A 27233-nucleotide genomic window follows, 5' to 3' on the forward strand; every position below is an offset into this window, starting at 1 on the left:
TGCTAGTCAACTATGAAGTATAACTTTTAAAAGATCCCCAGAGCTTCTTCAATTTCACTGCATATCCTTGAACAACATATAGAGGCAGGCATACTATAATTACTAATTGATATGCAGTGAGTAAGTAATTTTTCATTCTTCTGGAACTTTTCAACAGGGTTGCCATTAGATATTGCACCCACAATACAACATATTTTGCATAGAGATGGTTGAGAAAATAGAGGAGTAACAACATCCTCTACAAATTGAGGGAAGTGTCTTATATCCGCACTTCTAGAGAATCCAATAATAAGATTATTTTCCTTTATATATGAATGTAGAGGTGGGTTTAATAATTTCAACAGAGTTATTTGTGAGTCATCAGGTAGTGTAAGTACACCTGTATTTGAAGAAAGAAAGTTTACAAATACCTTCTCAAATATTTTAAAAGACCTTGGTACACGAAATATGGGATTTACACTAATTATCTTCCCATCGTAATTTAATATGATGACTTCACTTAAATATCCTGATTTACATAGAGGACTATCTAATATCATTAATAGACAGTTATGAACAATGTCAGGTCTTGCTTCTGTAGGTTGATTTTTAACTTCTTTCCATCCAATCTTTTTGTCTTCTGTTAGCAGTTCCATCTTTCCACTGCTACTTTTATGTATACAAAGTGACCTAAGGGGAATATTAAAGTATTTGATTGGTATGGATAAAATATAAACTTACGATTCAACTAAGACAATACTAATTTGGCAATCTGTTAGTTCGGATGTCTTAGAAATTGCTTTTCTATCTTTGTTATATTTAACAAGTGATCTAGTATCTATAGAAGTTTCCATAGTATTTTGGAGCATCAGATCTCTGATTTTTTTAAAGTAAATTTCTTAATTCTTATTTGAAGGAGAAGTGCGGTATTCTACTTGAGTGTAGTTGTAGGACTTCTATTATCTTCACACTCTTTTCTCATAATAAATGAATAGTAATATTATAAAAGTCCCAAAAGATTTGAATAACTGGCTTGTTGACCAGAAACTCGTCATATTATTAGACCAGGCGTAAGTCCCTATACCTTTTCTTCTCTTGCTTTGATTAATTTTCCTTTTTCCTAGTTGTCTAGAACTAGTGGAGACTAAAAACAAGGCATTACAATTACTAAACGGATTGGTTCATTCAAAGAAGTATATTGATGAGTATTTATTATCTCACCCAAGTAACATCTTCTCGGAAGAGGAGATGATGCTAAATATTCGTCCCGATATACTGCACCAGTGCTTACTTGCTCTTCTAGACAGTCCATTAAATAAAAAGGGCAAATTAATGATATATATTAGGACAACAGGAAATGTACTAATTGAAGTTAATCCACAGCTAACCGTTCCAAGATACTATGATGAATTTGCAAATCTAATGATTAACTTGCTTGTTAAACGCAAAGTAAAGGCTTGTGAAGAAAATTCAGTTTTAATGCGAATAATTAAGAATGATATTAATAAAGTTCTTCCACCAGGTGGCTTAAAATTTGGCCTTTCAGTAAAAGGTAATCCGACTTCACTAAGAAAATTATTGAGAAGTATATATATTGAAAAAAAAGTTGATGACTCATCATCTTACTCCAAACCAATTACATTTCTAGTTGGTGCAGTAGCATATGGAGATCCTGCATTAAAGAGTTCCTTGGTTGAGAGTATTATAAGTATTAGCTCTTATCCTTTATCAGCTGCTTTATGCTGTGCAAAACTTTGTACTGAATTTGAATATATATGGAAGATATCATAAGAAATCTGTCTGTGCAATAAAAGAGATATATTCTAATATTCCCAGTATTCTGAATACTAAATTTCTTTTTAACAGATTTAAATGCATTATTATTAATAATATAAAGCAGTGGTAAAATTGTCTACTAGCACACTTTATCAGCAATTATAGACAAAATATACTGGTTCTTGAGTATTTGCAGTGCTTATCTCTTTGCAAATATGAACATATAGACGCAGATAATTTAGTGATTCTTCATTAATAGCAACAAACTTTTAGTTTCAAAGTACAAGTTACACGAGAACTTTGGGGTCTAAGTACTTGTGTAAAGCTATCCATAATTCTTTTTACTAATACAAGCTCCTCTTTAAATGAAATCTTTAATTATTTTAGTTGCTAGTGTACATCTTATTGCTAGTCTGGTCATCTTGGAACTACTTAAAGCTTGTTTTATATGGTTATATTTACACTGCTTTATACGCAAATTAGATAGCGGTATCAATATTCCATCTTCGTCAATGTGGGGGTAATATTTCATGGTATCTTCAAATTTATTTATAATAAGGCTTACAGTAACTTGTACAGATGACTACAGATGAAAGTAGCGAGAATTCCGACCCAAATAGTCATGAAGATTGTGCATCTGTAATATTCGGGCCTATTGAACTGAAGTTGAGTGCTGGCTTTGGAAATATACCACCTTTGAATTCATTAGATGTTGATGAACGAAAAGCATTCAAAATAGTTCATTCTATGTTTAGTACAGAAAGTAGATCAGTGGTCCCATTCACTAAACTTTTTGAATTTTTACTGAAGCAAGATATAGTTGATAGAATGTGGCTGACATACTTTAAAGTACTTTGTATTTTTTTAGATAAAGAGATATTAAAAGCTTTTGTCTATGCTAAGAAGAAATATAATGGTACTACACATACTGGATTACTACTACCAATCATAAGAAATTGTAGTTTAATAGAGAAACCATGCTTAGAGCACTATTACAAAAGAGAGCGCTGCTGCAGGAAAAGGCATCATGAAACTATTAGTGATAAGACGCAAACTGATGACTATAATTGTAAGAAGATAAGGTTTTGTAGTAGTGTAGATGATGTAAAGCCGGAGAGTATACCTAAGACTTTGTTTTTCACATACTTTACTCAAAAGCTTAAAAAAGTTCAAGCACTTCATAGCGAGTGGCAGAAAGAAAATAGCAACAATAGTAAACTTTATGGGAATAATGAACTTGAGAGGGAGTTTTATGAACTAATTGGGCTTAGATATACATATTGCACTAAACAGGATGTTGAGAAAGCAACCGAATCAGTAAAGCATATTTCCTGTGATTTTGATATATTTAATGGAAATACCCCCCAGATTATTAATGAACTAGAAGAGTGGTGCAAAAGTCGTCTAGATGACAGGATAATGCTTTCAAAGATCATTGTAAATAGTGGAGTCAATGATGGGCTTAGAAGTATTCTTAAAATATCACTAGATGCAGCTGATTATGAAGTTCAAGCTAAATGCAATTCTTGGCTTGACTTCATTTCATATGCAAATACTCTTACAGACTACCATTGTAGCAGTAATGAAACCCAATTAATTTATGCAGCTTGTAAAAGACTCTCTTCAGCTAAGTCAGATTGGATAAACATTAAAAATGAAGAACGAAAGAAGCAAGAAGATGAAGAGAGGAATAAGCAATTAAAAGAGGAGAGATATAATGAGTTAATGAAAAAAAGAATCCAGCTACAGTATGACACCATTTCTTTTATCTTAAATATGCACTCGAAGCAGTCTACTGAAAATTACAATCCATTTTGGATTTTAGGTGTAGATCCTAGGACAACAACATTAAATGGTATAAAAAGTATCCGAAAACAACTACTACTGCTGGTTCATCCAGATAAGGTGTTAGATAGTAACTTGAAGGATTTGGCAAATGAAGCCTCCATATTAGTTAAATCTGCTGTAGACTCAATTCTTAATATGTTTAGCAACAATTATTTAGAAGTTTCTGCAAAGTACTCAAAAGGCCCAAACTCACCATTTTCATTTGGAACTAAAATAAATAGGGATGATATTAAGGAGAACCCTTTTGATTTATTTTTTAAAGTAATTGACATATACTGTATTACCCTCAATGGGGAAATTTCCTTACCACTTAATATTGAAGTTAAAATATACCTGAAGGATGGAGTGACCAAAATACCTGAAATAAGACTTTACATAGCATTTCCATTTATTGGTAAGTGTAAATCAATCCAACCATTGCTACTCAAAGATCGTATATTTCGTTCTTTAAATGTTTATTTCGACGAAGACGAAACTAAGGATTCAGTAAAGGGGATATTATACAGAGATTACATCCATTGTATTGTTCCCGATATGATTTTGATAGGCTACCCTGGAATTACGGAGTTAACTTATTTTGTGGGTATTCAGATTCATAATGATAGCACAGATATTTTTTGGAATTCCGTTAGTTTTAAAGTTCCTCCAAAAACTGAATTTTCTAAGGGATTTTCAAAGCAAAGATTGAGAGCTCATTTGGAATCTTATAGCAGAACATGGGGTAGTATGAACAAGCATATACAAATTATGTATGGGTCTGATGTGTTGTGGCATCTTGTTCACAATACTCAGAAAAAAGCTGATCTTCTTGAGATATTATTCAATGTTATGGAGAATTCTTATAGGTATAACTTCGAAGAAAATAAGTGATTTATATGGCTAAAGTAGCTAATCTACAAGTTCTAATACTTTAAAATAATCAAGAGTAATTACCCATGATATTAAATAATAATATTGCTATTTTATTGTGTCAATAGTTGGCGTACACTTTTTTTTTATAGATCTAAAGCACAGGTAGAGTAGGTCGCAGCCGGGAATCCCCCCATACTATGACCTATTTAAATTCGCGCAATGGGAGCAAATAATGATAGTATTAGATTTCTTAACTTGCTTAGTACTATATTTACTACTATTTATGGGAGTGATGGCAGCACAAGATACAGATAATCTACTACATAATTCAAAAAGAGAACTGGAGAATCCTCTTGAAAAGAATATTGTTTTAACTGGCTTATTAATACCAACTACTGCTGCATGGCATCTATTTATAAGCCTATCATCCAAGACAGGTTGTGAATTGTGTCTATCAAACCCTCCTATTGAAATGAAGTTAGATAAGAGAGAATGGTTAACGAAACTTCTAAAACCTTGGTTATTTTACTTACCCCCATCATCAATAAAATCAAAGATACTTTTAGTGCCGAGTCCTTTTTTTTTAGATTTTGTTACTATGTATCTACCAATAAATAAATATTGTTTTCAGAAAAATACTACTTCACTAGATAAATATTTCAATACTAGAAAGAATATAGCAGCTTGCCACAGTATGCTTAAGAAGCTAATAGAGAATAATACCTTGTATTTTAACCCAAGTGTAGAGAGGCAACAGAAGTATTTTGATGATGAAGAGCAGTTTCTAGTCGGAGAAATTGAAGCTAATCTATATAGTGGTAAATACTTTCCATATAGTAAATATGAAAAAGATAGTTGGATCTCTAGTCGCATTAAATACAGTATATTCGATGAATTCTGTCACATGTTACTGACTAAATTAGTTCGAATGATTCAACATATAAATAATATCCGACTTGGCAGAAAGGATAGGATAGCTAGATTGACAAAGCTATATTATAATATAGATCAAGCAACAAAATCTCAATATATTTGATAGATACTTATCTAAATACAATTTATATTTAGGATATCTCGTTTTATATATATTTATTAGTGAATTCCAGCTATAACAGATGTTACATTTCTTGTCCAAGATATCTTAGTATGGAATCTATTCTCGTTCTCACTTAAGTTTATACTCTTCATATATATAGGTGAAGAAGGTAACTGATATGTACACAGATCTCAATCTTACTAAAAATAACTAAGGTGAGATAATTCGATTTAATAATATTATTACAAGATTAAGTGATAAATAGAAGATATACTTTATACTAGTAACTAATAAGTTTGCTATTTCGTTAAAGATATTAAAAATTTAGAAGAAAACTAGATTACCCACCATCTACCATTTTGTCATAACCAGCTATCTTATCAAATAATTGCACGTAACCTGAGTACACCAACTTCTTTACAATATCTCAAAAGAGCTAAAACCAGAGCCTCCCGCTTCAAGAGTTGAATAGTCAGGTTACCTATAAAAAAGTACCACGGATACTTTTGTAGGGTTCTGGATTAGTACTTTCTCCTTACTAGTCTACAATGAATATTATATATGTTGCACTTTGTCTAATCTTTAATTTTAAACGACTTTATAGCTCACATGGACTTAATATAATATATAAAGACGAATTGGAATGGGGTCCTGAAAATGGTCTATTAGATCATTCACTGTATTCAGCTTCAGAATCCTCTAGCACTGAGGAGTCCAGTCATATTTCTAATAGTGAATCTATATCTGGTTATTTTCCACAAGTAAGTGACTCTCAACAATTCATTTTTCCCGATATAAATAGCTGCGACGAAGAATGCGAACTTCTAAGTAAAACCTTTATGATCCATACTTTTGAAAATGATATTGTTACTCCTGATCCAATCTTAACTAAGTCTGAGAAAACTATAGACTTGATTGCTTTAAATTTACTTTTGATGAATGTTAACTACAATGAACATTACTTTAAAGATATTTCGACAAAGCATACTGGTACAAATAATTTTACTAATCTATCTACCACTCCAGTAATCTTACAATCAGCTATTAGTTCTGCGACATTATGGAGAATCCTAGTTTCTCAGGCATACCAGGTTGGTTTACTTTTATCTAAGAAGTCATTGGATCAATCAGATATCTCAATTATAGAGGAATTAATCTTACCTAATAAGGAAGTCAAGAGCAATGAAATTACAACTGATCTCCTAGTCCAAAATTGTCAAAAGTTAGTGTCATTATTTTTTGATTTTAAAGATGCGAATACAACTGATAACCATAATGATAGCATGAAGAACTCATCTAGGGAGTCTATCTTTTATTCACTTTGTTTAACTTTTACAAATGAGACTAAGGTATATCTACAAGAGCTATAATTATCATAAAATCCAAGTACTTTTCTCTACCCTATTTATTTTCAATTTAAAGGGGGAGAAGTAGTAATAAGTCACTAACAGTTTATTCAAGTGGCTGTTAGTTTCCCTATTAGTATTAATATAGGGTCATACTTCAACAAATATAGGTATATAAATAAGGTATAATCATGAATATCCAATATTAAAGGATCCGCAATTTTAAATTGTACACATCTACAAGAGTGTAATTACAATGGAGATCTGTCACTAGCTGTGTAAGAGAATAATTAGCGGCTTTAATATATATAAGTTTGAACAACATTAAGTCTAATGTTATGTGAAGTTTTGAGGTTAAAGTCGTGTATAATTACTTTTTATATCACTTGCAGAACTACAGTATAATTCCTACTACTGAATTCCCCTCTTGAAAAATTATGTATACCCGCCTTTTCCAACATTGGGGTTTACCGCATACGATTAAGTGGACAGCCCACAGATTGGGTAGATTCTCTTCAGCAAAACCTTGTGCGGCTACTACTTATTCTTAAGCAATCTTTGTAACTGCAAGTCTAATTTTTGCAAACTAGAAATTCTTTGAAGTTTGACCTCCTCATTGGTTCCTTCTCAGAATAATATTGAATAATTTAGAGCTGAAGTTTCACTTTTTTTTCTTAAATATCTGGCAATCACTTAAACTGTTAATACTTAATAATGCGTGAAGTTATTTCGATACATGTTGGTCAAGCAGGCATACAAGTTGGTAATGCTTGCTGGGAGTTGTTTTGTCTTGAGCATGGTATCAATCCTGATGGTACAATGCCTGCATATGAGCAGAATATGGGGATTTCTGACGATGCCTTCAATACTTTCTTTAGCGAAACTGGTGCTGGAAAACATGTACCAAGAGCGGTATTTGTTGATCTAGAACCTACTGTGGTTGATGAAATTCGCAGTGGAACCTACCGTCAACTATTTCATCCTGAGCAACTTATAAGTGGAAAAGAAGATGCGGCCAATAACTTTGCACGTGGTCACTATACTGTAGGAAAAGAGATTCTAGAAGTTTGTTTAGATAGAATCCGTAAATTAGCTGATAATTGTACAGGGCTCCAAGGTTTTTTGATGTTTAATGCTGTCGGAGGTGGAACAGGAGCAGGTTTGGGGACACTACTTCTTGAGAGGTTGTCAGTGGATTATGGTAAAAAGTCTAAACTGAACTTTTGTACATGGCCATCACCACAACTGAGTACAGCTGTAGTTGAACCATATAATGCTGTTCTTTCAACTCACTCACTTCTTGAACATGCTGATGTTGCTGTTATGCTGGATAATGAGGCGATCTATGACATATGCAAAAGGAATTTAAATATTGAACAACCTACGTACACAAATTTAAATCGACTAATTGCACAAGTAATATCATCTTTAACTGCCTCACTGCGTTTTGATGGTGCATTAAATGTGGATATAACTGAGTTTCAGACAAATTTGGTACCTTATCCTAGAATCCACTTTATGCTTTCTTCTTATGCTCCCATTATTTCTGCAGAGAAGGCATTTCATGAGCAACTAAGTGTTGCCGAGATCACAAATGCAGTGTTTGAACCCCAGAACCAGATGGCGAAGTGTGATCCGAGACATGGGAAGTACATGGCCTGTTGTTTAATGTATCGTGGTGATGTGGTACCAAAGGATACTAATGCTGCTGTTGCTACAATAAAAACAAAGAGAACGATTCAATTTGTTGATTGGTGTCCAACAGGTTTTAAATGTGGAATAAATTATCAACCTCCAACAGTAGTTCCAGGTGGGGACTTAGCTAAAGTTATGCGTGCCTGTTGTATGATATCTAATTCTACTGCAATCGCTGAGGTTTTCAATAGAATGGATCATAAATTTGACTTGATGTATTCAAAGAGAGCATTTGTTCATTGGTATGTTGGTGAAGGTATGGAGGAAGGTGAATTTAGTGAGGCCAGGGAGGATCTAGCTGCACTAGAGAAGGACTATGAAGAAGTAGGCATTGAGATTGCCGATGGTGATGACGAAGAAGGACATTATGACGCTGATTTTTGAAGCTCAGATAGATAGATCACCCTAGATTAGAGATTAGAAACTTAGAACTTCTTTCCTTATTTAAGTGATTTCTTCCCAAATTATTTTTTATAACAACTTATCTCAAATTATTAAGTCAGTTGTATTTTCTTCATTTAGCAATATAAAGGACCTTTGACCCCGCCAGATATTATACTTTCTGAGATGCTACAATATATATTGTTTTAAAGATGTAAAAGATAAAATCTATAATGGATTTTACACTATTTAACTATAGTCAGAAGCGACTCTTATCGGCGACAGTTGTTTCTTTATTGGCTGGTTATATGCTTAGTATTACCAATATTCCTCGTGGAGTTATATCTCAAGTCCTTGGAGTTAAGTATTATAAGCTAAATTCCAATAATATTCACGAATGGACTTTAGAAATTCAAAATAACAAAGTCGAAACCAATATATTTTTAGTGTTAAACTTAAGCATATGTATTGGAGCAACATTAGGCTCACTTCTTTGGGTATTTATTTTTGAAGTTCTGGGTTTTGTTAGGAGTATTGTGCTGGTATACATGTTATTTACATTGGGTTCATTATTTTGTATGTTTTTATCAATATCAATGTGTCTTATTGGTAGATTCTTATGTGGAGTAGGGATTGGAATTGCATTTCTCATTATTCCAAGGTATATCAAAGCAGTGACAGGTAGACAAAATCAAAATTTCTATTCAACTCTTCATAATACAATGTTCTGTTGTGGAATTCTGATGGGAAATATTATAGGTTGGATTGTTCCAACTATATCTGTATTTCTAATTAATTTAAGTTTAACATGTTCTTTTAAAAGTAGTGATAGCTTTGAAGATGCTATTGTTGATCTTCCTCATTTATACTACAATATTTTGGAAATTTTGGAGTTTGAGACTAAAATGACTGATAAACAAATAACCATGAAGTTATTACCTATTCTTCAATATATTCAACAATCCTTCCTATCTGTAAAACTTTTATTTGGAGTCCCATTTATTGTTTCATTTATTATGGTTCTCATTTGGTTCTATAATTTTTTAGAGGAAACTCCCGAATTTTACATAGAAAGAAATGATTTACGATCAGCAGAGACAGCTGCTCGCAACATACATGGTGTTGAGAACGCCACCATCATTATAGACAATTTAAGGAAACAGATAAACGAGTATAAAAAAGATCAGCATATTAACATTTACACTATATTATTTTTCTTTCCAATACGTAGAATTATACTACTGCTACCTATTGTTGCTTGCTCCGAAGTTCTAACTGGATTCTTTTCTTTTATAATTTATAGTCAAGTTATCTTTACGCAAGCACAACTACCAAGTCCTTTGATTCCTAGATGTGTTACACTTGTGGATTGTTTCTTGATTATATCTACTCTTACTGGTACATTCTTTGCCAACTATATTGCTAAAAGACGCCTTTTATTTATTGGACTTGCCTCAATACTGTTGTCATTATTACCAGTTAGTTTATTGCCATTTTTCTCTGTAGGAAAATACAAGTTTCCAAACATCGTTGTTGTTTGTGCAATTGCTCTTGTTTCTAGTTCTGGTTTTGGAGTTTCACCTGCTTGTTCAATATTCATCAAGTATTGTATACCCATGCAACTTCAACATAAAATTCTTCCTATCCTGAGTATATTTTATTGGATTTCGGCTACAATATCAATCATTATTGTTGAGTTATTACCTCTATTTCTTTCAATGCTTATATTTACATCATTATCATTTCTTGTTCTTGCTTCATATTCTATAATGAATTTCCAAGATCCCAAATTGTTAGTCAAGCAATTCACACGAGATAAACTTGAGCAAATTGAGATACTGCTAGGTTAGAATATCGGTTTAATAATGTGTACTTGTCTATATAATATAGTGTAGTTACACTTCTTTATCCTGAAGTCCCATAGGTTAATTACTTCTTAATTTGTTAAACGACCATTTGATATATCTTCTCCTTCTTATGTTAAATAACCTAGATAATTGTGTAATTTGGCTATAAATACCCCCATTTAGCATATTTAGAAGTAATGCTATTAAGTTCTGCTCCTTTTCCTCATCTTCTATTCTCTTTTCTACAACTAATAAGCTAGCCAGTGTATCTTCACTTTTTAGTTTAGATAGGAAATTCGGGGAAGATGCTATTTCCAAATTTCCTGAGGTTTCTACATCCCCATTTATTAAATTCTCAGATCTGTGGTCAGGGAGAGTATGGAATATTTTCAATTTGGAGAAGCACCAGCCCATCCTTGAAATTGATATGTTATAGAACAAGTGCTGAATAGAATCAATAGCAACTCCATATCTAAGATACCTAGTTTTTTGTTTCTCAAAGTCAGATAATTGCAGCTTAATTAAATTTTCACTATTAACTTCTAGTTCTGCATATCTTTTATAGAGAATATCCAAATCATCTTGAATCTGCCTTTTTTGAGAGATGCAGTTAATGAGTTCATCTTTCCTAAGCTCTAGCTCACATCTGGTATCAGATAGGTCTTTACTTAATTCATTTATTTCAGACTTTAAACTTAATTCACAAAGTTCTTTTTCTTGCATACTTTGCTCCAAAAAAAAGCAACGCCTCCTTAAATCTCTTACAACTGCTTCATACTGACGCTGGATTCCTTGAATATGATTTACATGAATGTGTCTTTCCTTTTCCTCAAATTGATTTGCAATATTCTTAATAGTATCAACTAATTTATCTTCCTTATTCCAAGTATTTCTTATTTCACTTAATTGTTCAATAAATTGGTCACTCTGCTGCTCAATTTTGTCCGTCAGTTTACTCTTCAAGATCTTCAATGTATCCTCTTCTAAAAGTATAGATCTTACCTGATCGACAATAATTGTTGAGATATCAACTAATATTGCTTTGTTAGCTTCAGTACTTCTTAATATATTCATATTGTTAATAACTTCAATTTCTTGCTTAAACTCATCAAATTTTGTTTTAAATGACCTTAAGATTTCTTCAGTTACATATTTTGTACACTCTAAGAAACTTCTTTTTGTCTCATTCACTAGCGTATCTTTATTATTTGAAATAGCTATTCTAGCAGATATGCTATTTTCTATTTGTTTTTTTTCGAGTAGTGATCGTACATTTGATGCCTGCTCAGTGAGTTCAAAAAGTTTGTCATTTAGCGAAGCAGGCATGTATAAACTATACACCTTTTCAAAGTCGACATGCACATTCTCTTTATTATCCAACATATTTTCACTAACTTATTTACAGCCTATCCTCCAAATTATCTATGCATGACTGATGCAGTAGTTTGCATCTTGCTGCAGTCATGTCGATATGGCGGTTAGTACTAATTATTGGAGGTTAAAGTGTTCCAATTGTTCCACATAAACCTGTATTACAAGCAAAAGTGGAAATATTATACTCACTTCCAAGCACTTAATATTCTGAATTTTAAGTTACAACTTCAAAAATTAAAGAGGTTAAAGGGTAATTGTAAGTTAGAAATCTCCTCAGAATAATACTTTTTAACCAAATGAATTGTATCATCACACTCCTTATAAATACGTAATATAGAGTTTATAAACATAGGATGTAAATGTTGAGATTTCAAAACGCCAATTTCCTGAATAACGGTTATATAATTCTTTAAGTGAATAACTTCAGATAAAAATAGCTTTAGAGTATGGGCTGAAACATTCTCGTTAAATGAATTAGTTAACTTAAGCCTTATTAACCAACGATGGTAACCGTATAAGTGGATAATACACAAATTAATAGTATTCAGTGTCATCTCCTGCATTAAAAATATTAATTGAGACATTGAATTTCTACACGAACCATTTCTGTCTTTCACTATGTTTGAATCCAACTTGCTTGTATAGAAATCCTCAGATACATTTGCAAATTCGGTATTGTACAATGTATAAAATTTCTTCAGAATATTCAGAAATATGTCATTTCTATGAAGTTTTAGCGATATAGAAGTGTCATATTCCTTCATTATAGAAGATATAATGAGAGATTTAGATTCTGATGTTGGTTTGTGAGAATCTTCAGTTAGCAGAATATTGTTGTGCCACCATTCACTAATTTTACTTGGTATAAAACTGCTTGCAACGAAGTGTTCTTTGATTCTAGGATCTAAGAACTGCATAAACCACGCATTTGTATCAAATTTCTTTAGTGGATGTGTGCTATCGATACCAAGATATGTCTGTGTAATAATATTAATTTCGTTGTTGCTACTGGCTATCTTTGTAGGAATACAAGGATCCAGTAAAATAAGAATAGAAAAGATATAATCTATTTGCCTCCTAAGGTGGTTTATTACAAATAAAGACTTTCTTTCATATGATGACCACAATTTTGGTGAGGCTGATACTGAAATAGGAGTATCACATGTAGAGTAAAAGTAATTGGAAATTACTAATCCAGTATAATACCTAATTTTTGGGACTATCCAAAGAGGCAAATAAAGAGGAATTAGTAATATTGTTAGTATGACCGTATTTAAATATTTTAGAATGAGAATTTCTGCAGATTGAGAGCATCTAGTAAATAATTTATAAGGTTGGTTTCTTATTAGCTTAACAGATTGGGCACATATCAATGCAGATGAAAATTGGTCTACCAATAAGGAGTATTCATCCAACTTTTGCATTAAGTTATATTTATTAATTCCCAAATTAAGAGATAAACAATTCTGAATACTATTGTAGTGTAGTTCTATGCAATACCAAAAGCAAGTGACAGTAACAGCAGCAGTAGTTAAAGAATAATATTCAGATTTAGAACTTCCACTATCAAAAAACCAATCTAACAATATATTTAAAGGCATTGATTGCATAAATTTGAATAATTGGGTCAGCCCAGGAATGCTAAATCCTATAATACATATTGGAACTGAGACCAAAAATGAGAAAAATGATAGGGCAAATGCTACATGAAAATTACCACTTTTACCATTCTGTAAAAAGTAGTGTATTGAAGAAACAAGAGATTTAGGAATATAATTATAACGGCACGGTACGTGTCTAATATTTATATTAGAGAGTTGTAGTAGCCATGAAAATGTATTTTGGTTTTTCCCAAAGAATCTAAGAAATGAAAGTACACCAGTAGTTAAAAATAGTGATGTTATATACGGAGATGGAGCAGAGCTATAAAATGTTAAAATATTCCAAACTTTTGTGCAAGACGTAGAAGCAGCAATAAGATGAATTGAAAGCCATACCCATCTAGAAGTAAATATAAGTTCCCACAGAATATATCTCGGGATAATAATACTAATATCATGAAATAAAGGGAAAGAGGCAGTTAGATAAAGCTCACTCGTTATACACATAGTTCTGCTTAAAATTACCATAAGGAAGGTGACAATACCAAAAAAAGAAGAAATGAACAGTATAAATAATTTCTGAAACAGACCCAAAAATGTCACTTGTTCATTATTTACCAATACGACTAGTATTGCCAAAGAGTGCAGAGAACTCCATAGTAGTAATGGTTTCACGCTTGCAAAACAAATTAAATAGAAAATCCTTGACTCATCTGACACATTTGAACTAATATTTCCGCCTGATCTTGATATATCATTATTTATATAATTCATAGTTCTTTTGCTAAATTCGACTGTTCCTAATTATATTCTTTATGCTGCATTCGTTATAGAAATGGGACTTATTGCGGCAGTATAAAAAAACGACCTATTTTGAATAGGCCATATATGAATATATACACTTAGTAAATACATCAAATATATTAATTTCCCTAGTTCATTATCTTTTGTTTTAGACAATATTGTCTAATATGCTTATTAGCTATTACAGATATTTCTTTGCTCATTTATACACTGCAGACAATAGTTCTTATAATTTGTGGCTAGATCATTGATATTAACAATAAATTTTTTGCATTTGAATTATATTATAATCTAGAATTTCCAATATTTGGTTTATAAAATTTCTGTGTGCGTTTAGTACACTTTTGAACCCCCCAGTGATGAAAGAAGTAAAATATTACTGAACCAAGAGAAAACTTACTATTTACATCAATTACTTTATTATTACTAACACTGTAACTCCTATTGCAAATTTCCAACAGAAATAGTAGTTCTAACTATTAGATTGTTACTTGCAAAATTTACTATTGCTAGAGTAAGTGTATCTAAGCAAAAGGTAGAAAAAAACTATTCTTAATAGGGTGTAATTTCAATAACAGGTACAGCTGTGTGCTTATTTATTAGCTGAAAATAGGAAATTTACTACCTTGATTATAGCCTAATATATAATTTAGAAAAAAAAGTTGCTCCATATTTCTTTTGAGTTATATACTTAGCTTAAATGATAACATATTTATTTTCCACTTACTTATTAAGAACTCTAGTAAAAGAATCTAATATCTGAGAAATTTTCAAATCACAATGCACTTTAGCACATATGATATCGAGTGATCAAATAATGCCATGCCGCATTTAAACTTCGCTGCATTGTTGCAATAAATAATTTAAGTACAGCTACTTTCTAGAATAAATATTCTGTGGGAAATTCTTATTATTACTAACTGTAGCATATTTTTACAGAAATCTGCAATATATATACTTCATGAATAGCTGCACAATGTTTTGTGACAATTCTGACTATGATGCAATTATTAGGCGACTTGAACTTTTGAAAAACAAGTTTCCAAACAATAAGATATTTACTTGGATTAGTGAACATGGAAATGAAGAAGAAACACTATCATATGATGGTCTCATAAAATCTGCTCAGATAATATCCCACTTTTTACTTAATGAACTTGGTCTAAAGAGGGGTGAGCGAGTATTATTATGTTTTGCCCCTGGGATTAGTTTTATTCGTTCATTTTATGGATGCCTCGCAAGTGGAATAGTTGCTGTTCCAGTTTACCCTGCAGATCCTAGTAACCCTGTTCAAGTAAATAGACTACGAAATATTGTTGATTCAAGTTCAGCGAAAGTATGCCTTACTGATCAAAATTACAATAAGATTATCTCACTTGCTAAAATAAGATATTTCAGTGAACCAGTATGGAGCTCTTTATCATGGTATTCATCTGACAAGATAATAGATGATTATATTGACTGCCTTTCTTTATTGAGAAAAGATGATAGTAACAAGGAGAATAAATGTGGGAATCCTGATTCATCTCAACAATCTATTTCCAAAGAGAGTGTGTTTTATCGAAAAAAGGAAAATAAAATCATAAATTATGAATACCCAAAATGTACGCCAGATTCCATAGCATTTCTTCAATTTACTTCTGGTTCAACTGGTTCTCCTAAAGGAGTAGCCATTACTCATGGTTCATTATTGCATAATTGTATTGCTTGCTTGAGAACATATCAACTTCCATTTGATACAGAAACAGGTGAGATTGATATTTCTTACAAAGGAAAAATGGATGATGTACCAGTATATGAATATCTTGATAAATTGATCGAATTTAACTTAAGATTTGTTTCTAAATTTGGATATCCTGTAAAATCTTTATCGTGGTTGCCAATGTATCATGATATGGGTCTAATAGGATTTATTGTAGCACCACCATTATTTGGAGTTGAATCATACCTTTTATCACCACTTTCATTTATCAAAAGTCCATCTATATGGTTGAAGCTCATAGCAAAGTATAAAGTAGTGGCATCTGCTGCACCTAACTTTGCCTTTGACTATGTATGCAAGAAGATAACTGAGAAAGATATGTTAGAGATAAAGGAACATGGAGGCCTAGCTTCATTAAAATATGGTGGGATCCTCAATGGGTCCGAACCTATCCGATTAGCTACAATTGAGAAGTTTAGTATAATGTTTTCAGAAGTTGGGTTTTGCGCTTCATCACTTATTCCTGCGTATGGTATGGCTGAAAATACTCTACTCATTAGTGGACTTAGAAGATTCCCATTATTAGGTCCAAGAATCCTTATAGTGAAATCAAGTGAATTATCTATAAATGATTCTGTAGTAGTTGTAAAGGACTTTAGATTACTTTGCTCTTGTCCTAGCTGTAAGAAAAGAGAAGATTTGGCTAAGTTACAGCTCAGTAGTTTGGTAAAATCAGAATTCAAACATATAATTGGCTGTGGACTTGTAGCAGTTCCTAATGATTGTATAGTAGTAGTTGATCCACAAACAAAGAATGAGTTACCTTCTGGACACATTGGAGAAATCTGGATATCATCTAAAAGTAAAGGTGCTGGGTATGTAAATTTAGATGAGCTCTCTAGAGATACATTTTTTGCAGAAATAAGATCTAATTCGAAATACCAAAGTAAAAATTTTTTGAGAACAGGTGACTTGGGATTTATTTACGATTCTGAAGTATTTATTGTTGGTCGTGAGAAAGATGTTATTATTATTAGAGGAAAGAACTACTATCCACAAGACATTGAACAAGCAGTTGATTCTGCGCACGATTGTATTCGTCCTGGCTGTAATGTTGCATTTTCAGTAGATGTAGATGGGGAGGAAAAAATTGTTGTTGTTGCTGAAGTGAGAAAAGACACTGTTTCAAGCCATAGTAGTGGTATTGCATCAAAACTTTTTAACTATTTCACAAATACTAAAAGCAATGACAAAATATATGAAGTTCGTGATCAAATCATTAGGGCAGTACGTAGAAATACTGGACTTGATATTCACAGAATTGTTATTATTATGCAGAAGTCTCTACCCAAAACATCAAGTGGGAAGGTTCAACGTAGGGAAACTAAAAAAATAATCTTAAATGGTGAATTAGGAAATTCAATACTTCTTGACGAGTATAACCTTGAGAAATCCATATTAAATACAGTAATTAACCCACATGTGGGAGAAACAAACTTAATTAAAGAAGACGCATATGAGGACTATCATTCTGTATGCAGCGAGATACCTTTACGTGAAGACTTACTAGAAACTGTTATGAGTATTGTGAAGACTATACTTGGTGATAACTATGCCCCAAACTTAGATGATTCTCTATTAGAACTCGGATTTGAATCAATGAAAGCTGTTGAGGTTAGTACTGCTCTATCACATGAGTTTAATTTGGATTTACCTGCAACTCTTGTTTTTGATTATCCTACTTTAAGATTAATAATTGAATACATTGAACGCATTAGACAAGGGAATCATTCTTCAATTATCCTATCAAGTAATTACAAGAATGATCCTACGACTAATAAACAATTTGTAATATCTGCTGTATCTACTCATTTACCAGGCTCTTGGTACCGCAACTCATATTCAGAATTTTGGGAACTTCTATGTTCTGGAAAAACTGCAACTCGATCTGTACCTTATGGGAGATGGGATACTTTGCGTTATCATAATGGTAAAGCATATACTTTTGATTTGACAAATAAGCAAGGCTACTATACTGATATTGGAGGCTTCTTAAATGGTGTCGAATACTTCAGCTATGGAAAATTCAAAATATCTGAAAAGGAAGCTCTATTAATGGACCCACAGCAACGCTTAGTAGTAAATAATGTATATAACATAACCAAGCATATTGCGAATTATCAAAATAATCTTATTGGAGTGTATGTTGCTAGCTGTTCCAATGATTGGAGCCAAATATTATCATCCTCGGGTGCAGAGCCATCAGCATACACAAGTACAGGAAGTTCACCTTCAATATTGGCTAATCGCATATCATTCATTAATAATTTTACAGGCCCTTCAATTACAGTTGATACTGCTTGCTCTTCAAGTTTAGTTGCAATAGATGTAGCACTTCATCACTTAAACTCAAACTCGTGTTCTTGCGCAATAGTTGTAGGGGTCAATACAATCCTTAACCCAGCTGTTTATGTATCTTTCTGTAAATCAAGAATGCTTTCTATAAGTGGAGTATGTAAACCCTTTGATGGCAGCGCAGATGGATTTGTGAGAGGTGAAGGTTGTATTGCAATTGCAATAGAAAGTTCGAATTCAGCTACTAGAAAAATTGCAACAATTACTGCATCTTCTGTTAAACAAGATGGAAAAAGTACAACATTAACTGCTCCAAAGGGTATATCTCAGCAAATTACTATACAATCTTGCCTTTTAAATGCAAACTTACACCCGCAACATATTCACTATGTGGAGTCCCATGGTACTGGTACTCCTTTGGGAGATCCTATTGAAATTAGTGCATTATCCAAAGTATTTCTTAAAGAAGATGGAAAAAGGAGGATATTCCATGATAGAGAAGTTCCATTAGTAATTGGAGCAGTCAAAGCTAATATTGGACACTTAGAAGGTGCAGCTGGAATGGCAGGGGTACTAAAGACAATTCTTTTGATGTCAAAAAGATACTGTCCAGGTATTACAAATTTTAATTATCTGAATCAACATATCAATACACTTCTTGCTAATAATGAAGATTCTAAAAAACTTGGGCTTTTATTTAACAAAACTAATAATGGAATAACATTTGAGGAACTAGGTTATGAAAGAGGGGAGTTGTTAAATTGCGGAATATCCTCTTTTGGATTCGGTGGAACTAATGCTCATGTAATACTTTCTGAAGGAATAGATATTGATAATATATGGAACTATGAACTAGAAATAAAAGAGAATGTGCAAAGTGACAGCTACATGCCATGGACAGCAAGGTTTCACCCATTTATCACATCCAAGGAAGAAATAGAAAAATTATGGATTTATTCAACAGATATGTGTGCAATATTAAGCTATGTTGAAGAACATGTAATTCAAAATCAAATAATTTTCCCAGCTTCAGGGCTTATTGAACTAACAGTGGCAGTTGCAAAACTTGCTTGTATAGATAAAATATTTAAGGAAGATATTTGCGTGGTTACTTCAAGTTTAATAAATAATAGAAATACTTTAATTGAAGACCTAAATAGCTCTGAAGTAAATAAGTTTACTAATCAAACAATAATTTCGTTAATCTTCACAGCACCTATTATAATTCGAAATATTGAAATCCTTAAACCAATACTAATAGACCCGAAATATAATGAACATTTCCTCAAAACTTCAATTGATATATCACTTGGAGATTTGAGAATAAGTTCAAACAATGCAATCCACCTAACTGGAAATGTAAAATTACTCTTGGATGAGATAGTAACAACAGAAATTATTGAAAAGAGCGAGTTAATGCTCTCTAACTTTAAAAAAAATTGCGTTAATAGGATCGAAAAAGAAAGACTATATTTGCTACTAAAAAAAATAGGGCTTGACTATAGAGGTACTTATAGAGGAGTTGAATATATATACATTGGAGAAAGTATGGGATTTGGGAAGATTTTGACTGAAAATTACTCAACTAAGACATTTACTATTGCTCCTTGGATACTTGATTCTGCCTTCCATGTTGCAGGTGGTATCTTATTGCTCGATAAAAATTTATCCCATCCATATATTCCTACTTATTTTGAAGAGGTATATATATATTCTGTACCAGAAGAGTGTCACTCATTATACTCACTAGTAAATATTCTTCGATATGATGAGTCATCTGTGAGATGTGATATATCACTTGTCGACGAATTTGGAAAACCTGTTGTACTATTAATTGGTATTACATTTGTAAAGTATGTATCTAATAAAGAAGAAGTTTGCCCAAATTCATCAATATCTGTCTTGGAACCAGATGTAAATATCTTAAGGAATGACGTATTGGATAATTGTCCAGTCAACTTTACTCTGGACTACCGAAAAATGGATTGGATTCCTTTGTTGGTTTCAGATATAGAGAGTCTATCAAATTATAAAGTTAAAAATTTAATTTTTATTACTTCTTTGTTAACCCCACTACAGGAAAAGTCACAATTTAGTCATTTCATAAAAATAGTAAATGAAGATGAACTACTCAAACATGACTTGAGATTATTTTCGCGTGCCATAATTCTTGAAAATGATATAGAGACTATTTCTCGAATATTGATTTTAATAGGATCCAGTATAAAAGTGTCAGTAGTAACAGAAAATGCTATTCCTATTAAAACAGCAACTCAATCTTCGATTGAAATACCAATAAATAGCATTACTTGGGACTTTATTCAGGACAAGCACTCCAACTTGCATACTTCATTGTCATTGATTGATGTTTATTCCTTTGAAGAACCTATTGATCAAATCTTGTTTGGTATAATTACTCTTGAAAAACTGGATGCGCAAATGATAAAATCTGATTCATTTATACTTCCACACGTAGTGGTAAGGGAAGGTAATAACACATATGCTTTTCACTCAGAAACTATCTTTATTGGTTATATTTCAGAATATTTGAAAGTTTTCGATAACTTTGGACAGAAACATATAGAGTATAAACTAAAGGCAAGGGGTAAGCTAAGTAATTTTGAGCGTCATTATGTTGACGAAATTAAAAATCAAATTGCATTATCACCAAATGAAATTAGAGTACAAATTAAAGCTGTTGGACTTAATTTCCGAGATGTCCTTAATGTAATGAATCTATATCCTGGGGATCCTGACGAGCCAGGAAGTGACTTTTCCGGAATAATAACAGAAAAGGGCAGTGATGTACATTTATATTCTGTAGGAGATCAGGTATGGGGATTTGCAAAGGGTTGCTTTAAGTCTCACATAGTTACAGTTCAAAATTTAGTATCTATAAAACCTGCTTCATTAACATTTGAGGAAGCAGCTGCATTACCAGCTATATATTGTACAGTTGAGGCAGCATTTAGAGATTTAGCAAAAGTGAAGAGCGGAGATTTCGTCCTAATTCATGCTTCAACTGGCGGAGTTGGTATTGCTGCAATTCAATATTGCCTTAATGTTGGTGCCATCATATTTGCTACTTGCTCTTCAGCTAACAAGAGAGAATGGCTGAGGGGATTGGGTGTACAATATATCACTAGTTCTAGAGATCCTGATATATTTGATCAAGAAATAAAAATACTACTGTCTTTAGCTTCTAACAGATACAGACTTGGCAAAGTGAGTAGACTGGATATAGTTTTAAATTGTTTGGGTGAAAAATTTATTATTAATTCTCTAAACCATATAAAAGAGGATGGGACATTTGTTGAGCTTGGTAAACGGCATATTTTACAACAGGAGGATATGAAGAAAATTAAACAGGGAGTTAATTATCACATTTTAGCTATAGATGATTTAGTTTCAAATAATCCAAATTACATCCATGACTTGTTATCTAGATATAATAATTGCTTCATGAATTTCCAAAATCCAATTTTACCAGTTAAATCATTTAATATAGATTCATGTACTCTTGATGCTTTTAGATACATGCAAAGGGCTGTACATATAGGAAAAATTGTTGTTACAATGCCTCCTCCCTATACGCTTATGTTTGAGATTTTAGCTGGTGACAATGATGTTCTTGATAGAGCTCTCAAACATGGAAGAAAGTGTGTGGAAAATTTTGATGGATCCTTAGATATTATGGAAGTTAATCAATGGATCAACGATGATCAACAAGGTAGTATAATTAAAGGAGAACTTTTCCCTTTGATCAAAGATCTACTATCAAGAGATAGTCAAGACAATCCTATTAAGATAGTTGAAAAATACAAGTCCATAGTAGTTAAATTATTTTTGGATAGCTTAAAGATCCCTACAGAAACTATCCATTTAATTGCAAATAGCCATAAATCGAGCGGAATAACAATTAGAGTACTTTTTGATATCCCAATATTGGTTGAATCAATAACAAAAAACATATCTGATATGATTGGATATACAAATAACCAATTACATATATTTATCTGTACAGATAGAGTCGAGCGCAGAACTATTATTCAAAATAATATAAAAATTGATTATTATCCCAACTTGAACGGAATTGATACTGGAAGTATACATATTGCAGTAATTACTGCCTCTATGCTTCTAGGAAAACTTTCTTATGTCGCTACAATTAGAAATATTATACCTTTTCTAAAACCACATGGATTATTATTTGTTTTAAATCCATTTGGTAATGGAAAACTGAGCAACATTATTAGACAATTATACCAGCAATTTTCAGCAAAAATAAGGGTTCCCATAGATATAAACAAGACTGAAGAGATCTTAATGGATGTTGATGATACTTTTAGGGTCATAGCAGAGGATAAGAAGGGAATAGTTCGATTGTTTGCCAGTAGTAAATTACATTCCCAGACGAAATTGCTTACAAACTCAAGTATTTCTGAATTATCCTTTAAGAGGGGATATCATATAATTATTTGTCCAGATTTAGATGAAGTATCCCTAATGGCTGCTATTCAAATACTTAAAGAGGCAGGTGCTGAAAACTTTATTTTTGTTATGTTAAGTAACAATTTTTTAAACATTCCAAATATAATGACAATTAAACTAAATGCTGAACAACTTGATATACAACTATTGGAAAGACTTGAAGAAGCAGGTATAAGAGAAGTTAGTGGAATGATATGTCTTCCATTTAATAATAAAGAAAGTAGTTTCCTTTTCAACTTTTTCTGGAAAATACACTTTGCATCAACAAAAATATCATCAAGAAGTCTTCAGTACTTCTTACTATGTTCACATGGAGATTCTAATATGACGATAATTGAGAGTTTATGTAGATATAGAAGAAATATAGGTCTTGTGGGTGAAATTGCAATTTGGAGATATGGATCTAATTTGGCTAAAAATGTTAATCAATCCTTTATTCAAAGTGCAATACGCTTTGCAATAATGAGACACACGACAACTTTGACCTTGACAAAATGCAAATCAGATGAAGATAAATTAGTTGTTTTAAATTCAGTTAGCTCCAAAAATACTAATGCTCTGGAAATTCTACGTCAAGCATTAGGGGAAGTTTCTGGAGTAAATATTTCAAATTTTAGTATAGATACACCTTTATCAAATTTAGGGCTCGATTCCTTATCAGCTGTGGAACTGAGAAATATTCTCTCATCACGTACTGGGATAAATCTCTCTGCAACTATCTTATTTGATTACCCAACACTTTCCCAGTTAGCTAAGCATATTGATGACATAATTGAAATGAATGAGATAAATTCTGATAATAGGAACCTAATGGTCAATTGTAAATCCAAAGTTAGTGAATTTATTGCACTATCACGGCGAGTACCTCATTTAAGAAACATGGTATTTGGGAGTCAATTAAATAGTACCTATAGAGCTAAAAGCTTAGCTATAACTGGTATAAGTTGTATATTGCCTGGTAATTCGACAACTCCTAGCAAATTTTGGGATAATGTACTTGCTCCAGTTAGTTCTTGTATGAGTGAAATACCTTTAAATCGTTTTGATATTGACGAATTTTACATTCCATTTGAAGATTTTAATAATTTTCTTTATACCAATAAAAATGTTACATATTCCAGACATGGTGCATTTATTAAAGATATTGAACTTTTTGATTATCTCTTTTTTGGTATAACTGCACAAGAAGCTTTTACAATGGATCCTCAACAAAGAATTTTGTTAGAAACTACTTCTTATGCACTAAATACTTCAGGATTTAACGCTTTTAAAATTGAAAATGAAGAGATGGGAGTTTATATTGGATGCTGTTGCTCTGACTGGAATTATTTGTCCACAAAGTTAAACATAAACCCAACATCATTTACAGCAACCGGGGCAGCAGCTTCTATAATTGCTAATAGAATATCTTTTGTATATGGGATTAAAGGACCATCAGTAACTATTGATACTGCCTGTTCTTCATCATTAGTTGCTGTTGATATGGCTTTCAATAATATTAGTGTTGGGAATATTAAGACTGCAATAGTTGCTGGAATACAACTTATATTAGCACCCTCATACTATATTGTCTTTTCTAAGGCTAATATGTTGAGTCCACTGGGATTATCAAAAACGTTTGATACTTCTGCAGATGGTTTTGCAAGGGGTGAGGGATGTGTAGCATTAATTATAGAAGACACTGACACGGTATTAAATAAACAGATTTATGGTATTATTCGTGGGACTGGTGTAAACCAGGATGGCAAAAGCGCATCTTTAACAGCACCGAATGGCCCTTCACAAAGAAAAGTCATTCAAAAAACTTTAGAAATTGCAGAACTCCTTCCAAACGATATAAATTATATTGAAACACATGGAACTGGTACTCCATTGGGTGATCCAATTGAGTTCGGTGCAATAAAGGATGTTTTTAGTAAGGAGAGGAGTGGTGAGCCTCTATACCTTGGTACACTAAAGCCAAATATAGGTCACTTGGAGGGGGCATCTGGAATTTCAGGAATTTTAAAAGCTTTGCTCGTACTAAGTAAAAAGATCTTACCAGGGAATTCTTTCATTAAAAATATGAATACCCATATAGATACAAACAGTTCTCAAGGTAATATCAATATACCTTTGTGCCCAACTATTCTAAAGGGACAGAAGCTCTTTGCCGGAATTTCCTCCTTTGGATTTGGAGGAACTAATGCACATGTAATAATAGAATCAAGCCCAAATGATATTTTTTGGGATGAACCAAATATTCAATTTGAGCGTAAAGCACTACCTTGGATAGTACCTGCACATCCTTTTATAGGTCCTAGGGTTTCAGGCTTCATTCCACCTGTTGATCCAGCCTCTATTGGGCTAATAATTAACAACTCAAATGAAATATGCCTAGAACCCAAGCCAAAAAATTCTGAAATATGTCGCTATATAAGGTATATTGGTGAAACAGTATACAATATTGTATCAGGGCACCAGATACATGGAGAAGTAGTTTTTCCAGCAGCAGCTTTTATTGAAACTTTTTTTGGAGGGGCAATAAACTACGCTAATGCTCAAGGAATTAATAACAAAACAATTGCATATACTTTCAAAAATATAAGATTTTTCTCTCCTTTAATATTACCTTTTAATTTGACACTAACTTCATCAAAGTTGATGTTGGATATTAATTATAACAAAGTGAACTTAACTCAATCAATTGATCTTTCTATCTATACTGTAGGAATCGACATATTTGAAGATAATGAATTGCTACACTCTAGCACTTCTTTAAATATTGAGACTTTTGAACCCGATGGGACTACTGGGAAAGTATTGGATTTGTCAAAACTTGAAAATGACATGGATAGTAACTTTTCAATAGATGGATTTTATCAAGATATTTCGAAATTAGGTTTTGAATATAAAAACTCATATAAGACTCTTAAAAAAATTTATTTAGATGATGAATGTACATATGGGCTTGTTGAACTATCTGAAATGACAGGATTTGACTATTCCTTGTGTATACATCCTAGCTTATTAGATGGTTGCTTCCATGCCGTTGCAGTATCTATTGTTGCCAAACATCTGGGAAATGGATCTAAAATGTTCTATATACCAGTAAATATTGAGAGAATTCAACTAATACCTACAAATTATAGGCAAAATATCACTTTTACTCATAGTTCCTTTTTAAATACCAACTTCGGGAATTTAATATCTAGTGTAGTTGTTTCAGTCAGTAAATTACATTTAGACTTTACAAGTAATTTAGCAAGTGCAGATTTAGAAATATTTGCCCCCGAAGTACCAAATTCAGACAGATACAAGCAATTTCTAACTATTAAGGAGTTATCATTTAAAGCAGTAGATAGACTAGCAAGTGTCATAAATATACAAAAAAAATGTCCATATTCTTGGAAATTGAAATGGGAAAATTTATCAGACCAGAAATTCGTGACTAAAGTGAACAATGAACCTAGTATAGAATCTCCATCAAAATTGATTAAATGGAAACCTACTGGTTACAAATTTAACTTTAGAGTTCAAGATAACTCACTTAATTCTACAGAAGAGATTTTTAAGATGATAAATGGAAATACTGTGGAACATATTGAAGTTCCCTTGTATATTGCAAATTCATCTAGTGAATTGTACAGTGACTTGGAAAATCTGCAAAGTTTTCTTCAGCTATTGGCTAGTGAAAAAAGTAACCGAAGCCCTTTGTTTATTACAATCTTGACACAAGGAGCTACATATGCTAAAACTGAGTACTTATCTAGTATGCACCACTCAGCTATTTTTGGATATATGAGAAGCGCAAGAAACGAATTAAGTAGTAAATTTGGAATTGAGCCTTTGGTTTTTGACCTGGTTAGCAATAAAAAATTTGATTTTTTATCAAGTCATGCAATACTTAGAATAATGGAGGATATAACACTTCAAGTCATTAATAAAATTAATTTTGATAGAGAATTTAGAATTCTAGATAGTTTTATGGATACAAAAGTATTGGTTCCAAGACTTGAACCAGCAGCAAAACCTTACAACAGCTCTTACTTGATAAATTTACCACAAAGAGGAGCCATCTCAAATATCCAACGTTTGACTCAAAGTCATCGTGAAAAACCTAATGATTATGAAGTTGAAGTTAGAGTACGTGCAGTTGGTTTAAAT

The 27233-nt window shown here is 32.2% G+C and overlaps 10 protein-coding genes across 10 annotated transcripts; 7 read left to right on the forward strand and 3 right to left on the reverse strand.

Annotated features, from left to right (window-relative positions):
* Positions 1-26: 26 nt before the first annotated feature.
* On the reverse strand, positions 27-833 carry cand_015630 (nucleolar essential protein 1; the record flags this gene model as incomplete). The annotated part of the gene is made up of 2 exons (XM_067211798.1): positions 27-669; positions 721-833. The coding sequence occupies 2 exons, from the start codon at positions 831-833 to the stop codon at positions 27-29; spliced, it is 756 nt and encodes a 251-aa protein (XP_067069593.1).
* A 133-nt stretch (positions 834-966) lies between these two features.
* Positions 967-1770, forward strand: cand_015640 (NEP1 ribosome biogenesis domain-containing protein; the record flags this gene model as incomplete). Its single annotated transcript, XM_067211799.1, has 2 exons — positions 967-1049; positions 1104-1770. 2 exons carry the CDS (start codon positions 967-969, stop codon positions 1768-1770), a joined length of 750 nt encoding a protein of 249 aa, XP_067069594.1.
* A 564-nt stretch (positions 1771-2334) lies between these two features.
* cand_015650 (uncharacterized protein) lies at positions 2335-4473 on the forward strand (the record flags this gene model as incomplete). The annotated part of the gene is made up of 1 exon (XM_067211800.1): positions 2335-4473. One exon carries the CDS (start codon positions 2335-2337, stop codon positions 4471-4473), a length of 2139 nt encoding a protein of 712 aa, XP_067069595.1.
* A 265-nt stretch (positions 4474-4738) lies between these two features.
* Positions 4739-5491, forward strand: cand_015660 (uncharacterized protein; the record flags this gene model as incomplete). Its single annotated transcript, XM_067211801.1, has 1 exon — positions 4739-5491. The coding sequence occupies one exon, from the start codon at positions 4739-4741 to the stop codon at positions 5489-5491; it is 753 nt and encodes a 250-aa protein (XP_067069596.1).
* Positions 5492-6039: 548 nt separating this feature from the next.
* Positions 6040-6861, forward strand: cand_015670 (uncharacterized protein; the record flags this gene model as incomplete). Its single annotated transcript, XM_067211802.1, has 1 exon — positions 6040-6861. The coding sequence occupies one exon, from the start codon at positions 6040-6042 to the stop codon at positions 6859-6861; it is 822 nt and encodes a 273-aa protein (XP_067069597.1).
* Positions 6862-7551: 690 nt separating this feature from the next.
* Positions 7552-8916, forward strand: cand_015680 (tubulin alpha chain; the record flags this gene model as incomplete). Its single annotated transcript, XM_067211803.1, has 1 exon — positions 7552-8916. The coding sequence occupies one exon, from the start codon at positions 7552-7554 to the stop codon at positions 8914-8916; it is 1365 nt and encodes a 454-aa protein (XP_067069598.1).
* Positions 8917-9146: 230 nt separating this feature from the next.
* On the forward strand, positions 9147-10763 carry cand_015690 (major facilitator superfamily transporter; the record flags this gene model as incomplete). The annotated part of the gene is made up of 1 exon (XM_067211804.1): positions 9147-10763. The coding sequence occupies one exon, from the start codon at positions 9147-9149 to the stop codon at positions 10761-10763; it is 1617 nt and encodes a 538-aa protein (XP_067069599.1).
* Positions 10764-10838: 75 nt separating this feature from the next.
* On the reverse strand, positions 10839-12143 carry cand_015700 (uncharacterized protein; the record flags this gene model as incomplete). Its single annotated transcript, XM_067211805.1, has 1 exon — positions 10839-12143. One exon carries the CDS (start codon positions 12141-12143, stop codon positions 10839-10841), a length of 1305 nt encoding a protein of 434 aa, XP_067069600.1.
* Positions 12144-12361: 218 nt separating this feature from the next.
* cand_015710 (uncharacterized protein) lies at positions 12362-14509 on the reverse strand (the record flags this gene model as incomplete). Its single annotated transcript, XM_067211806.1, has 1 exon — positions 12362-14509. The coding sequence occupies one exon, from the start codon at positions 14507-14509 to the stop codon at positions 12362-12364; it is 2148 nt and encodes a 715-aa protein (XP_067069601.1).
* A 991-nt stretch (positions 14510-15500) lies between these two features.
* cand_015720 (polyketide synthase) lies at positions 15501-27120 on the forward strand (the record flags this gene model as incomplete). The annotated part of the gene is made up of 2 exons (XM_067211807.1): positions 15501-26930; positions 27046-27120. The coding sequence occupies 2 exons, from the start codon at positions 15501-15503 to the stop codon at positions 27118-27120; spliced, it is 11505 nt and encodes a 3834-aa protein (XP_067069602.1).
* Between the last annotated feature and the right edge of the window lie 113 nt (positions 27121-27233).

Source organism: Cryptosporidium andersoni, assembly GCF_001865355.1.
Source record: "Cryptosporidium andersoni isolate 30847 chromosome Unknown contig_21, whole genome shotgun sequence".
Taxonomy (NCBI): Eukaryota; Apicomplexa; class Conoidasida; order Eucoccidiorida; family Cryptosporidiidae; genus Cryptosporidium; species Cryptosporidium andersoni.